General features: G+C 53.8%; 2 protein-coding genes across 5 annotated transcripts in view; both read left to right on the forward strand.

Annotated features, from left to right (window-relative positions):
• Positions 1 to 4: 4 nt before the first annotated feature.
• Positions 5 to 6,920, forward strand: CHEK2 (checkpoint kinase 2). Of its 2 annotated transcripts, none has more exons than XM_087705406.1 (14): positions 5 to 282; positions 393 to 517; positions 612 to 759; positions 1,495 to 1,585; positions 1,857 to 1,965; positions 2,484 to 2,537; positions 2,809 to 2,870; positions 3,305 to 3,404; positions 3,750 to 3,836; positions 3,987 to 4,150; positions 4,538 to 4,653; positions 5,664 to 5,749; positions 6,226 to 6,306; positions 6,775 to 6,920. In XM_087705406.1, exons 1-14 carry the CDS (start codon positions 54 to 56, stop codon positions 6,871 to 6,873), a joined length of 1,551 nt encoding a protein of 516 aa, XP_087561532.1. In that variant the 5' UTR covers positions 5 to 53; the 3' UTR covers positions 6,874 to 6,920. The 2 variants fall into 2 exon arrangements, with proteins under 2 accessions (XP_087561532.1, XP_013923977.2); XM_014068502.2 differs by having other exon boundaries at positions 6 to 282; positions 2,481 to 2,537.
• A 210-nt stretch (positions 6,921 to 7,130) lies between these two features.
• The window catches only part of TTC28 (tetratricopeptide repeat domain 28), a 32,494-nt gene continuing 26,261 nt past the window's right edge, over positions 7,131 to 13,363 (forward strand). For 2 of the 3 annotated variants that reach the window (XM_014068506.2, XM_014068507.2), the window contains exons 1-2: positions 7,132 to 7,304; positions 9,113 to 9,391. In XM_014068506.2, coding sequence (XP_013923981.2) covers positions 7,209 to 7,304; positions 9,113 to 9,391 — 375 coding nt within the window. In that variant the 5' untranslated portion in view covers positions 7,132 to 7,208. Of the gene's footprint in view, positions 7,305 to 9,112; positions 9,392 to 13,363 lie in introns of all 3 variants that reach the window. The other variant, XM_087705410.1, reaches the window with a different exon arrangement.

Here is a 13,363-nt window from a genome sequence, read left to right on the forward strand (position 1 = left end):
GCCGGGGCGGGGAGGAGGAGGAAGCGCGGGAAGCGTGCCGGCGCTGCGACCCCATGTCCCGCCGGGAGTCTCCGCCGCGGGCTGGCGGGACGCAGCCGAGCCAGCCGGCGTCGGGCTCCTCGAACAGCGGCTCCTCCTCGGGCACGCTCAGCTCCCTGGAGACCCTCCCCGCGCACGACCTGCCCGCCATCCCCGAGGAGCAGGAGGAGGAGCAGGAGGAGGCGGCGGCGCCCCGGCCCTGGGGACACCTCTTCGGGCTGGCCGGGGGCTTCCTGGACTGCGGTGCGTAGGCGGCCCGGGGGCTTCGGCGCGGCTGCGGCTGCGGAGCGCTTGGCTCGCCTCGTGTGCCTTTCCTGCCCGGGCTGACCGGCGCCGCTCTTCTCCCCGCTCAGTCTGCCTGAAGAACGAGTACTGGTTTGGCCGCGATCCGGACTGCGACTACAGCTTCTCCCGGCTGGATGTGCCCAGGGGCGAAACCTACCGGCAGTACAGCAAGAGGCACTTCCGCATCTTCCGAGTAAGCCCCCGAGGGGGGCGGAGGCTTTGGGGCGCTGGGTCCGCTGCCGCCCTCCGGCCGTTGGGAGTTGACCGAAGTTTGCTCTCCTGCTAAGGAACCGGGACCTCGGGGCTGCTTCGTGACTTACCTGGAAGACCAAAGCGCCAACGGGACCTTTGTCAATGACCGTGTGGTGGGCAAGGGCAAGAAGATTCCTCTGGCCCACGTGGCCAAAATTGCCCTTTCTCTGCCTCACAACAAAGGTAGGCAGAGCTGGCTTGGCATATGCCCAAAAGCAGGAGGCACGGAATACCTACTTCTGCACCCCTTTCAACATTTGTTCTGTGGGGCAGCAGAGCCAGAGCAAACTCGGAAGCAGTCTTTCCCTCGCCTGGCACGCCTCACATGCCCAGGGCTGGACATCCACCCCCCTCCGCCCCAAAGCAATACGACCTAAACATAAACGCATGCCACGGGGAACCCCAGTCTACAACCCTGCAGAGAGTGTGCCAAACCCTGCCCTGCCCTCCGAAGTGAATGAGGCAGGGCCTTTGCAAGACCACCCGTTTCCCCTTCAGGATCCCTAGGCAGCAGCAGCTGTTACAAACCATGCTCTGCTCCTCCCACCCCCACAAACTACCCCCTGCCAACTAACTACACTTCCAAACGCCTGTCTAGGAGAGCAGGAGGAGGTTCTGACGAGATACTCAAGGCTTCGGATAGTATTTGTGATCCTCCGCTAGCTTTAAGGAATAGGGGCGAGGGCATGAAGTAGACCTATGGTTAGATATTTGGGGGTAAAAGTTCCTACCAGATGGTCACCATTTGTCTTCAGCATTTCTGCATTTTACGGTTTGGATGGGCCCTGAAGGTAGCCTTGCCCTCTAGCGGTTGTCCACGTTCAGCCACATTTGCGGTGTGGCATGGCAGCGGTTGGGTTGTTGTGCAAAGGGGCACTGTGCCATTTGTGACAGGAGTGGCCTCTGCTACCTTCCCAGTGTTTGTGTTCTCTGACCTGGAGGCCGGGCATCAGCTGGAATACCCCAAGGACATGCAGAAGAAATACATCGTCTCAAAGACGCTGGGCAGGTGGGTCGCAGAGGTCCCTTGCTTGCGGGGAGGGGCAGGTTGGTTTCAGCATGGATCTCCCTCAGCTGCATCTCACGCTGTCTGGGCCAAATACACCGTACCAGAGAGCTACGCTGAAGCTGCCCATAGCTGTCCTCTCGGGAGCTGCCCCCTGGTCTCTGTGGGTCTGCCCCCAAGTCTCCCCTGGGTTCACGGGGGGGGGGGGGAGTAAGAACAAGGCTGCTTAGGCATCTCCCTCACAGCAACATTTCCTTCCTTCCGTTTCTGTTAGTGGGGCCTGTGGAGAGGTGAAGTTGGCCTTTGAAAGGGAGACCCATAGGAAAGTCGCCATAAAAATCATCAGGAAATCCAAGTTTATGACCGACGTTTTGCCAGAGATGGTAAGTCTTTCCATTTTGTTTGCACTCTGGAGTATTGCGTCCCTGATTTTAACGTATTGGCTGCTCCCTGACTGTTGATGCAACACGTTTGTGCATCATCTGGCTGGGTGTTGGTGGACGTGGTGCAGCCTCAGTGGCTTTACTCTGCACCTGTGTTTCACTAGAGGCTAATTCAGGAGGAAAATGTTGATTGGTCCATTATCTCACTCAGTCCCCTAACCCTTGCCCTCCGCCTTGAGCACTTCCCCTAAACCAGGCGTGGGCGTGGGCAGCATGTGACACATCCTGCCCTCGGGTTAAGGTTAGGGTACCTTGAGGAAACCCCTTTGTAAGACCAAGGGACTTAAAGTTTCATCCAAGCGTGTAATTTTTCAACAAGGCTCTTAAACTGCCCCACTGCCAACCCCCCAAGCACTCAATGGATGGGTACAGCAATTTGAGAATTGCTTCTATATAAAGAGATGAGTTCAAGCTACAGGGACGACTTTACATTTTGACGCTCTATTGTTTAACAGCAGGACAAGCCCTTTAACATTGAGACCGAAGTGGGAATCTTGAAGAGGATCGACCACGTGAGTGACACTTCCAAGCAAATAGCATATTCTCTGCTGGTTTTGCTCCTCTTCTCTTTTGATTGGAACTAAATTACTGGTAAGGTTTCTGGGGAAATTTGTTTGTTTTTAAAAGACTTTGATATTCTTTTTTTTAAGCACACTTAGTCAGGTGACACGTATTTGTATGAATGGATTCACAATCCCTCTTTTTAAAAGCAAAACAAAATTACTGTTTTAAACGCTTTTTGCAAGAGTCACTTCTGAATATTGTCTTTCTTTTTCTCTGCAGCCCTGCCTAATCAAGATAATAGATTTCTTTGAAGGAACAGACTTTTACATTGTGTTGGAATTGTAAGTTGTAGCTCTGGGTTTCTGTCTGTGACTCATTGCAATTCAAATGAGAATCTGGGATTCCCAGAAACCAGCATTATTTAGAGGGTCAGCTGGTAATAGTATCTCAAGGCCCAATTAACTGTAGGAACTGTAGAGCCCGCCCCCTTCTTTGTCCAAGTGCTGGCATATCCTGGCATCTGATTTTGGAGGTCCAGGCGAGGTGTCTGATGAATGATCCTTGATCACAAATGCTTGTGTCTCAAACAACTCTTGAGGTCCAGCAAGCCAGGAAAGTGGTCAGGTCAGCTGGGGTCCCCTGCAAAGAACCCCACTTCTGATTTCATCCTGAAGATCTTACCTTTCCTGGTTAGCTCTGGGTCCCTGTGCATTACCTGTGCGTGGTCTTCCCAGGGAGAAAACGAAGCCCTTCACCTTCCCTCTAATCTTTTCAGGATGGAAGGTGGAGAACTGTTTGACAAGGTTCAGCGACCAGCTCGGCTGAGTGAAAGAACTTGCAAACTTTATTTTTACCAGATGTTGTTGGCTGTGCAGGTAATTGTCACAACACAAATTGGGAGTTTGGCTGGTGGCTCAGCCGTAATATTTTCTATGGCACCTTTGATGGGTTTGCTGTTAGAGGTGGGTTTATGCTTTGCATTGCATCAAGAAGGAATGGGGGGTTAACTCCTGGGGAGCCGTCAAAGAGGCATTTTATGGCTTCAAGCTCAAACAGAAGTTAAGCTGTGAATAGCAGTGAATAGTAATCAGCAGACCACCAAAGCTTATACCTTAAAAATAAACAATATCAGTTGGAAAAGGGGCTACCAGACTCCTGCCTTTCATCTTTTTAAAGTCTATTTATTCCATGATTCTTCCCCTTTTTGGCATTTTGCAAAGTATCTTCACAAACATGGCATAATTCATCGGGATTTGAAATTAGAGAATGTGCTTTTATCATCGAGGGAAGAGAACTGCCTTGTCAAGGTAAGTAAGGAACTGCCTTCCACTGTGTGCAAATTCCTTTTATATCAAGTAAGAGGGCAAAGTAAGATGTACAGTTGTGATGAGACTGAACAGGCACAGAGAAAATTCTAATTTCAAGCTTTGAACTGTTCTCAACTTTCTTTGTACAAGATTACAGATTTTGGGCAATCCAAGATCATTGGAGAAACTTCTCTTATGCAAACATTATGTGGCACTCCTGACTACCTTGCTCCAGAGATTCTGCATTTCGCTGGAACAGCTGGATACGGACGGTCTGTGGACTGCTGGAGTCTTGGAGTGATTCTCTTTATGTGGTAAAAAAGTTTAGTATGGCCAATAAAATACTCAGTTTCACATCCCATCTTTCACAAGAACTGCTAATGCTGTACTACTTTGGTGTAAACTCCTTGAGGTTGGAATAATGTCTGGATGAGCTTTCCCCCCAGCCCCTCCCTGGGATCACAGAGCATGGCAGCCCCAGACCAAAGTACAGATCTCTTTGGCATTGCAACCTACTCTTTCGTGGCCAAAGGGCGGCCTTTGTTTTAGGATTTACGCTACAGTTGTCATATTTCATGTGACAACAGAGGTGCGAAGCCTGGCCAAAGGCGGCTTTGAGGACTACTAGAAGTCGGGCATGAGCTTCAGTTGTCCCCGTTATACAAGGAGTAAAGCAGGGCGTTTCTATTCTTTTTGCTCAGCCTTTCTGGCTACCCGCCTTTCTCCAAGAAAAGTGCCCGGCTGTCTCTGACAGAGCAGATCACCAGCGGCAACTACTGTTACGTTGAAGACGTGTGGAAGGATGTATCCAGAGATGGTATGTGCTCTCCAGGGGACTGGGAAGACACGGAGGCAGGGTTTCTGTGGGGAGAGAGGGAGTTGAACCAGTCAGCATGCCTTTGCCTTCACTTTTGAGGCCTTCCTGGCCTTGGAGTCCCATTCTGAGTGGAGTCCAAGGACCCGCAGAGGCACCCGGGCCTCTCTGGTCTGGAGAGAGCTGAGCAGGAAGTTTAGACCACACCACCGATTAGTACTGTTACCTTGAGAAGGTACCAAGATGGGGAAGCCTCGTCACAGGCGAAGGCCCCTAAAGGCTCTGGGGAGGTGAAGCTGAAGGAGAATGGCAAAGGAAGAGCCAGGGTGCCCCTCCTGTGGGCTGCTCTGTCTGTTGGTGGCTTTGGGAAGATTGGGCGGAGCTGCACTTGGAAACACTCCAGTATCTTCACCAGGTTTAGTTTCATTTCCACAGCTAGAGAGAGAGAGAGAGAGGGAGGGAGGGGGAGGGAGGGAGGGAGGGGGGGGACTTCCGTGTTTAGGTGGCACAGGAAGGTGCGGAAAAGAAGCAGAGGTGTTGCTGTCTCAACTGATGGGGATCCCTGATCCTTTCTCCCCCATTTTGGGCTCGTGTTTACAGAAGGTTACCCTTGGTGTGGTTATTTATCTATGCAGTTTGGAGGCCAAATAACTCTGGACAATTTACATTTCAAAAGCAAATGATAAAAGATGAAGCAGAGCGTGTGCACCCGGAGGGAAAACCACATAAGTCCGAAAGCCCAGCCACATGGCCTGAGAGCACCGCCAAGCATTCAAAGACTGTCATCGGGGTCGGAGCGGCTGTTCCAGAGGGCAAGACAGGCTTCCTGGGCCCTGATAGATGGCATTGTTTGGCCAAGGGGATTAAGTTCTCAGTTGCTGCCACAGTCCCAGCAGGGGAGAGGGGGGCGGTGCAGGGATGCCGCAGGGCAAGGAAAGCCTTCGTCAGCAGCATTTATGCACCCTGGGAAGGTGGAGCTTCCCTAACTTAACGGCCTCGTTTCCCGGTTGCAGCTTTTGACCTGGTTCAGAAGATGCTAGTTGTGGACCCCACCAAGCGCTTGAGAATAGAAGAGGCCTTGGAGCACCCCTGGCTGCAGGTAGGGGCCACGCTGGCTTGCCCCTCTCCTGAGGAGCTTTCTTCTAGGGGAGACTGGCGGGCGAGGAGGAGTGCGGTGGTTCTGAAGAGGAATGAGGCGGGGGGTGGGCCTGAACCCTCTCAAATTCTGGCCCAAAGGTGAAGAGAGGTGCCAGCGAACCAACTATGGCAAGGCAAGGAAGAGTCAGCCTTCCTTTCCTTCTGTGGCCATTCCTCCTCTTGGCTGTGCTCCGTAGAATGCCGCTTAACCAGAAAGGGACTCCTGCTGTTGCTCGGCAAGTGCGCATACAAAGAACAAGACGATGAAGGGAAATGCTGCTTAGGGCTGGGGTCTCCTTTTCCAGTGCTTGGGCTGATGCCCCTTCCCTGCAGGTTTTGTCCCCTTTGCCCAGCCCTTAGGCATTCTTCATTGGCCAACGTGCATGTCGACTGTCCCGGGGCTTCCCTTAAATCTGTGTTCACGTGTGTTCCTCATAGGATGAACATATGAGGCATACTTTTCAACAGTTACTTGCTCAGACACAGGACGTGAGAGTTAAGCCTGAGCCTCTGACTTCGGTAGGTATTCCTGGGCTTTGCTTTTGTGCTTGAAGAAGGGACCAAGAGGTTCCTCCATTTTAAACCTCCTGTTATTACTTAGATAACAGTAAGTCCATGTCTGGTGCCCACGGGGGGCCGTTGAGTGCAGGCTAAAACGTGCCGTTTCTAGTGCTGGGGAACGTGGGGCCCAATGCAGGCTTGCTTCTGTCCCTCATGTTCTGTTTGGACACCTGAAGACCTTTTGGGGGCTCATCTTGGCCAGGATGGGGACTCCACATCTCCGTTCCCACAAGGAGCTATCTCCACTTGCGGAGTTGAAGCCAATGAGGGCGTGGCCTGGTGCCCAGTGAGGGCAAGGAGATCAGGACCCTTCCTGGGCAGCTGTCCTTGGGCCCTCCCTCATCTGCCCAGGGACATGGGGTGTCCAGCAGAGGAGGGGTGGGGGTTGCTCTGCAAGAGGTGACCGTGGCTTCCACCCCTTTCCAGGCTCCCCTAGGCAGAAAAAGAGAAGACTACAATGAGGATGAAGACGAGGAGAAGGCTGGACCTTCCAAGAGGCAGAAAGTGCAGCCGGGTCCTTCATGACTGCCTCAAGCCCCCTTTTTAAACACTGTAATAAAACTTGAGACCCAGCTGCGCCTTGCTTGCTTTCCTGGGCTGCGCCACTCGGTCAAGAGACCGGTTGAGTCCTCCCGACCCCTGGCGCCGAGGGGGGCTGGCACCGCGGTCCGCCCATTCCCTGGCAGCCGAGCTCCCTTCAACTTGGGAAAACTACGCCAGGAGTTGGGAGGGAGGGAGCGGGCGGGTGGGGCGGGTCCTGCCTGGCTATCCGGCGCGGCGCAAGGCGGCTTCCCCTCCAAGAGGCGGTCGGACCCGAAAATGGCGCGGAGGTCGGCCGGGGGCCGGGGGCGCTGAGGGCCATGCAGCGGCAGGCGGCGGCTCGCAGCGGCTGGAGGCAGCGAGGAGGCGGCGGCGGAAGAGAAGCAGGCGGCGCGGGAGAGCCGCCACTCGCCCGGGTGAGCCGCGGGATCGCCCAGGGGCTGCTCGGCCCGGAGCGCGCGAGATCCGGGCCGCGGGCACCGGCGGCGGCGCAGCCCCCCTTCTGGCGCGGTCAGGCAGCCCGGCGGCGGCCCCCGGAAAGCTGGAACCGGAGGCCCGCGAGCGGGGAAGGCGCGGCGTCTGGCGGCTCTTCCCTCCGGCCGAGCGCGATCCTGCGGGGGCGTCCCCTCGTCGGCTTGGCTTGCCCGGTTGGTTTGCACCGCTAGCCAGGTGCGAAGCCTGCCCGGAGGAGGAAAGAGCTTGCCCGCCGAGGAGGCCCTCGGAGCGGGCGCGGAGAGCAGCTCCATGTAGCCGCTTCGGCCGGACCCCGCATCGGCATTTCTCGGCCGCGGCTGCTTGGAGCCGAGGAGGTCGCTGGGCTCCGAGGAACGGCGGACGGTCTCGGTCCCTTTGCCCCCCGCCTCCGATGCGCCGTGCCCTCTCCAGACCCGAGTTCTTGTTTGGCTCCACAAGCCGCCAGTCCTGGCGAGGCTGTTTCGCCCTCTCGCTCGGTGGGGCTCTGGAAGGCCTGAAAAGTCCTCTCTGGCTGCAGGAGTAGCGCCGCCCTCGCCCACCGCCTGCCGAGCGGTGGCCGGGTCCTGTTCTGAGCAGCCTCGGCGGCCTCTCTTGCGGAATCTGCCCCCTGCCCGACTTCAGGTCGCTGGGAGGGCCGCCTTGGCCCCTGGGGGGCTTGCTGCCATAGAAGCCCCCGTGCAACAGATATGCTCTTCCTTTCCACTCATATTTGGGGAGCCCCAATGCTGAATTTCTTGAAGAAACCCTGTTTTCTCCTAAGGTGTGATGGGAAGGTGGAAGCTTGCAGAGCTGAAGAGCTCAGTCTAAATGGCCTTATTCAATTTGGAGTGAAATCCAGTTGTCATTTCACAACTGGGGTGATGCTCTCCTAATAGTATTTTATTGCTACTCTAGACTGAGAAGAGCCTGTCTTAAGCAGCTCTCTCTCCAAGGACAGGAACCCCCACCCCCCACCCCTTGTCTATGTAATCTGGAGGGATTAAAAATTCAACAAAGCCAAGGGGAGGGAAGGAGTTTTTCTGGACTCCCTTCTCACCTGCATGTAACTAGCCTTTCTGGATCCCTCATTTTGATTTATCTGAAGCAAACTATCTGGTCTGCGACACAGTGGTCCTCCCTTGAAAGATTTGTTTCAACTTGAGGGAGTTCTCCCAACTGCTACCAATTTCAGCTTTTCATTCATCATGCTGCCTTCTCCTCCTGTGGGAACATACCTTTTCTCCTCTTCATTCCGTTACTAGTTTGACTCAGGAATTTGATGCTCCCTCTTCCAAGGTCCCTGTGCCCAAAGAGGGAGGAGGAGGAGGAGGAGGAGGAGGAGGAAGCTATATTACAGCTTTCCCTTCATCCAAGGAGCGCCAGAGGGAAGGGCCCAAGGGACACTGCTTATGGGGTGAGGGGTGGATACCTAGGGAGGGCCTTGTAAGGTGGCTGAGGGATCCACTCTCTTCCCACTGCGGAAGATCTTCCTACAGAGATAGAATAAGGGGAGGGGTCTGCGCTTTCAGGTCCCTGTGTCATAATATTAGAGCGCCAACGTGGCAGTGATTCCCTGGAGGACTGTGGTTTGAGGATGGGCAGCGTTTAACTCTGAGTGTCTCATTTGGGGAGGTTAGCTCCAAGGGAAACCCAAAAGGGAGAGGACCCACTTACATATGCCCCGGCCACAGGGCAAGGTTCTGCGCCCCGTGGCTTCTGTGTGCTTACCAATAGCACCGTCTCTAAGCGAATGCCACTTTCCCCTTGTCAGATGACCCTCTTTGGGTCGGAAAGCCTTGAGGACGAGGGGTCCGGCGGGCCCACCCTGAGTAAGGCTGAGTTTGTGGAGAAAGTACGACAGAGCAACCAGGCTTGCCACGTGGGCGACTACCATAGAGCCATCCTTCTCTATGGTGAAGCCTTGGGGGTCGACCCCCAGAACTGCATACTCTACAGCAACCGCTCTGCGGCGTATATGAAGATCCAGCAGTACGAGAGAGCTCTGGACGACGCCATCAAGGCCCAGCTTCTGAACCCCAAGTGGCCAAAGGTAGGGATGTCTACGCTTAAGCATGTCTAGGGAGGTGTGTGCGAGGAATGGGGGGGTGGGAGCCCCACAACTCCGGCTCAGGGGATAGGAGCATCCTACCAAGCTCAGGGACCTGAGGGTGGGGCATGGCGGACCCAGCTGGCTCCACATGGAGAACCATCCGCGCCCCCAGCCTCCCTGCCTGACGTGCCTTCTTTACCTCGAGGTGGACACCCTTGGGTTCCTGAACCAACAGTGATCCAGCTTCTGTCCCATCATCTGGGCACCAAAATGGCCTTTGGGTTGATCTCTCAAAGAACCCGATGAAATTCCTGGGAACAGATGCTGCCCCTCCGTTCAAACTCTCCTGTCAGAACTTCCCTGAAGAACTCCCACAGAGTGGCTGTCATTCACCCCAGAGTGTGTGGGTGTGGGTGTGTGTTTGTGTATCTAAGTCCGTGTGTTGCTGGGCAGGGGCCTTCGGGAAAACATGCTTCCCGCTTTCTCTCCAGAAAGCGGCTGGGACAAGGCAAGGCTTCCCAGCAGGAGGTATGTGGTGCTAGCAAGCCCTGCGCATGGAGCTGGAAGCACAGCTAGAATTCTGCTTCCCCTTTGTGCACGTTTCCCCTTAATTGCAGCCTTGGTAACTCCGCCCTTCAGGAGCAGAGCAGAGAATAGCAGGCTCTCTCATCCATTGTGGCTTGTCCCTCTGCCTTCCTGGGCACCCTTTCGTGGCTTGCGTGGCTTGGTTATTTTGTTGATTTGCAGATGTACGGTGCCCAGCGCGTGCGCTTCCCTCCTGCAAAGTGGAGGAGCAGCCAGCGGAGGAAGGGGGGGGGGAATGCTTGTAAATTGCTCAGAGAGAGAGAGAGGCAGAGAGAGAGGGACAGAGACGGAGGCTGTGGTGGTGGAGGGAGGGGTGTGTGGATCATGCGTACGTTGTCGGGCAGCCCTGGGAAGTCTCTGGGATGTGAATCCCGTTCTGTGCAGACAGCCATTTTCTGCAACTCTCTGGCTGTAGAGATAGCCAGAAACAAAATGGGAAAGGGATCTTCAACTAGGACATAAATGGGGTGTTTTCAAGGGGGGTGTCCAGTTGTAGCTTCCTCCTCTGCAGAATTCGGGGGGGGGGTTGCTTTTACCATTATAATGTATTTTACCACTGCTCGGTCCACTGGGGCTAAGCTGCATAGGAACTCTCTCGTTCAGTAGAGTCCAGAGGTTTGGAGTAACGGTGTGCCAGCTGCGATGCATGGAGAGAGCAGAGAAAGTGTTGGACCCCATTGCCATTTTCTCTTCTTCCAGCTGAGTGGAAAAGGGGAGACCTTTTCAGCCCCAAGGGATCTTTGTCCCTTGTCCAACCTTGGGAGCCTCCTTTGGTTGCTGATGGGCTACAGGGCAGGAAGTGCCTTGCTGGGACAATGCCAGCCAAAGACCGATCCCCTTCGGTTGGCATCTGAGCATTGCCCTTCTGCCTGGACTGAGGGGGGCAGGGGGCTGGCAACTTCCTTCTGTGGTTTGGCTTCCTGGGATCTCAGATGGGGGGGGGGGCAAGCTTCCTTTTCCATGGAAGGCATTCTCCTGCCTCAGCCAGAGGAAGTGGGCAAGACAGCTGGGATAAATGCCTTCCAGGGCGACCTGAGCCTCCGGGGTGGCCGGTGCTCGGAGAAGCAACCCTTCTGGCGAGGGGCCTCCAATTTTCTCCAGAATGCTGAATGCTTCTGAAATCTCAAAAGAAGGTTTCTGAATGGTGGTAACCACTATCGCCTAAACAGAAGACGGATGGTTTTGGAGGCCTCCTGTTTAGGCTGTGCTGTTGCTGGATGCTTGCTTTTGGCCTGCAGATTTTCCTTTGGAAGCTGTTGGCCAGGATCCAGGTTGTATAAATAGCAGGCTGCATTAATATTTTATGTTTTGAGAAAATCATCAATGCTGGTAGTCAAAGAATCCTCGGTGATAGTTGTCCAGTCGCTGAGATGATGGATCCTTTGGCTCTTGTTGCTTGCAGTTGAAAGTCTCTGTTGGATCTCAGACTGATGCCAAACACAGTGCCAGGAGAGCTTCCTTCCTCACGGAGGCAACTCCATGCCTGGGGATGCCACCCTACAAAAGCCACCCACCATCCAACCGGAAGGGGACAAAGCTCCGTCCCGCTTGGTGGCTTTCTTCCCTTTCCATTTGGAGTCCAGAATGAGTATTTGAGTATTTTGAGTATTTGAAAATTTATTTATAGGCCGCCCTTTTCCCTGGGGGGACTCAGGGAAAAGGATCAGGATTTGCATCCCGAAACATCCCCTTGGGCTGAAAATGGTTTTGGCCCTGGAAAAGGGGAGGAATTGTGGTTAAGAGCTGTATGTGAGCCAAAGCGATATGGCCATTCCTTGGCAAAAGGCTGTCAGAACCCCGGCAGAAAATTTATCCTGACGGCCCCAAGTGCCTTGCTTCTTTCTCTGCGTCCTTTTGTAAGGCCCAGGGGGACACCACCTGCCCCTTTGCCTGTCCCCCCCCCCCTGAGGCTCAGCAGGCGCTTTGAGAAGGGAGGTGCTTTGCCCCAGGAAGGGCCTGGCCGCCCAGCTCAACCATGTTCTCCCAAAAAACACCCTGCTTCCTCCGGGAAGAGTGGGGAGAGGAGGTGTGTCTTGCGGCCCCCTGCTCCTGCTTTGCCGGCTCTGCACCTCTGGTTTTGTCCTGTTCTGCTGAGGCGAGGGTCCTTGGTGAGCCGGCCCTGGTGGAGCTTCTCTTTCTGAAGTGCCAGAGAAACACTTTTTGGCAGTGAAATAGAAGTGGAATAATGCTTTCATGGCTTCTGCACACGGGTGCCGAAGAAAGAAGTGATGGCTTCTTGGGTCAGATACGTACTGACTGTGTGGACAGAAAAAGGAAAGGGAAAGGCTGGGCCTGGGGGCGGGGGGGGGTCTCCCTGTCTCCCTGGTGGTGGGACTGCATCTAGGCAGATTAATGCCCTTCGTCTCCCCCACGGATGTGTTCCTCCAGTTTCCTTACCAACTCCTGTCTCCCCATTGCCTAAAACCATGGCTTCCTGTCTTGGAAGGTGAGCCCTTCCTGCACAATCTCCGGGATCTGATGCGGCTTCTTGCTAAGATTGGGAGTCTATCCGGCAGACCTGTGGCAGCCGTGCATGTTGAAAAGCCAGGGAAATAGCAGCAAGTAGGCCAAGGGAAGATGGGGCAGTTCTCATTCTGCCCCTCCCAGTCCCAGCACTTTAGGATGTTCTTTGGAAAATAACATTTGAGCTTTTGTGTTTTGGGTTTTTGACTTCCTTGGTGCCTCTGGGCCTGCACTAGAAAGAAAGAGGTGCCGTTGGCGCTTTGGGGTTCAGATCCTGCCAGAAATCTCTGAAGAGCAGGTAGTTTGTGGAAAGCCCCCAAGATGCACTTGCTGAAATGGAGCCGGTCAGGTTGACTCCGGCCATAGAACAGTAATATTCCCCCTTGTGCTGAGCCACTGAAGCTGGACTGGCCAAGCTGTCATAACTCATGCCTTCTGTCCTGAATGGACGGGACAGGTTGGCTGGGGCTGCGGCTTCAGATTTCTGAAGGGGACAGTGTGAAATGCATCGGATGGCTTTCAGGCCTGATTGGAGCAATCAGAATGACTCTCTGGTGCCAGCTTACTTAAAAGTCATCTGGACATGTCCTTCCAGTGATGATAGGTACAGCGAAATAAAAATTGATAATGATAGCAATGTATACAATGTTGAGCTGTTATGATAAGTAACAATTGGATATGAGAAGGGAAGGTTAGAAATATTTTTGGACTATATATAAAGATTATTTTTAACAATAATAATTAAAAAAAACAAAATTAGACACAGTCAACTTTTAACTAATAGGGGGGAAATGTTATGATACAGGATATAGTTAAATAAATAAAGGATAATGATAATAAATTATATACATGGAGGATTAGAAAATTTTGGTATTAAATATTATGGATGTTTAGCTAGAACAGGATATGAGGATTTAATGTTAA

The sequence above is a fragment of the Thamnophis sirtalis genome, unplaced genomic scaffold (assembly GCF_051295495.1).
Source record: "Thamnophis sirtalis isolate CommonGarterSnake01/CBP01778 unplaced genomic scaffold, rThaSir2_p1.2 scaffold_2, whole genome shotgun sequence".
NCBI classification, from domain to species: Eukaryota; Metazoa; Chordata; class Lepidosauria; order Squamata; family Natricidae; genus Thamnophis; species Thamnophis sirtalis.

Excerpts from the sequence above, each read along its gene's own strand:
- CHEK2 (XM_014068502.2), top strand. The coding sequence starts at position 54 with ATGTCCCGCCGGGAGTCTCCGCCGCGGGCTGGCGGGACGCAGCCGAGC. Across the intron at positions 2,871-3,304 it reads TTTTACATTGTGTTGGAATT|GATGGAAGGTGGAGAACTGT; the intron begins GTAAGTTGTAGC and ends TAATCTTTTCAG. Across the intron at positions 4,151-4,537 it reads GGAGTGATTCTCTTTATGTG|CCTTTCTGGCTACCCGCCTT; the intron begins GTAAAAAAGTTT and ends CTTTTTGCTCAG.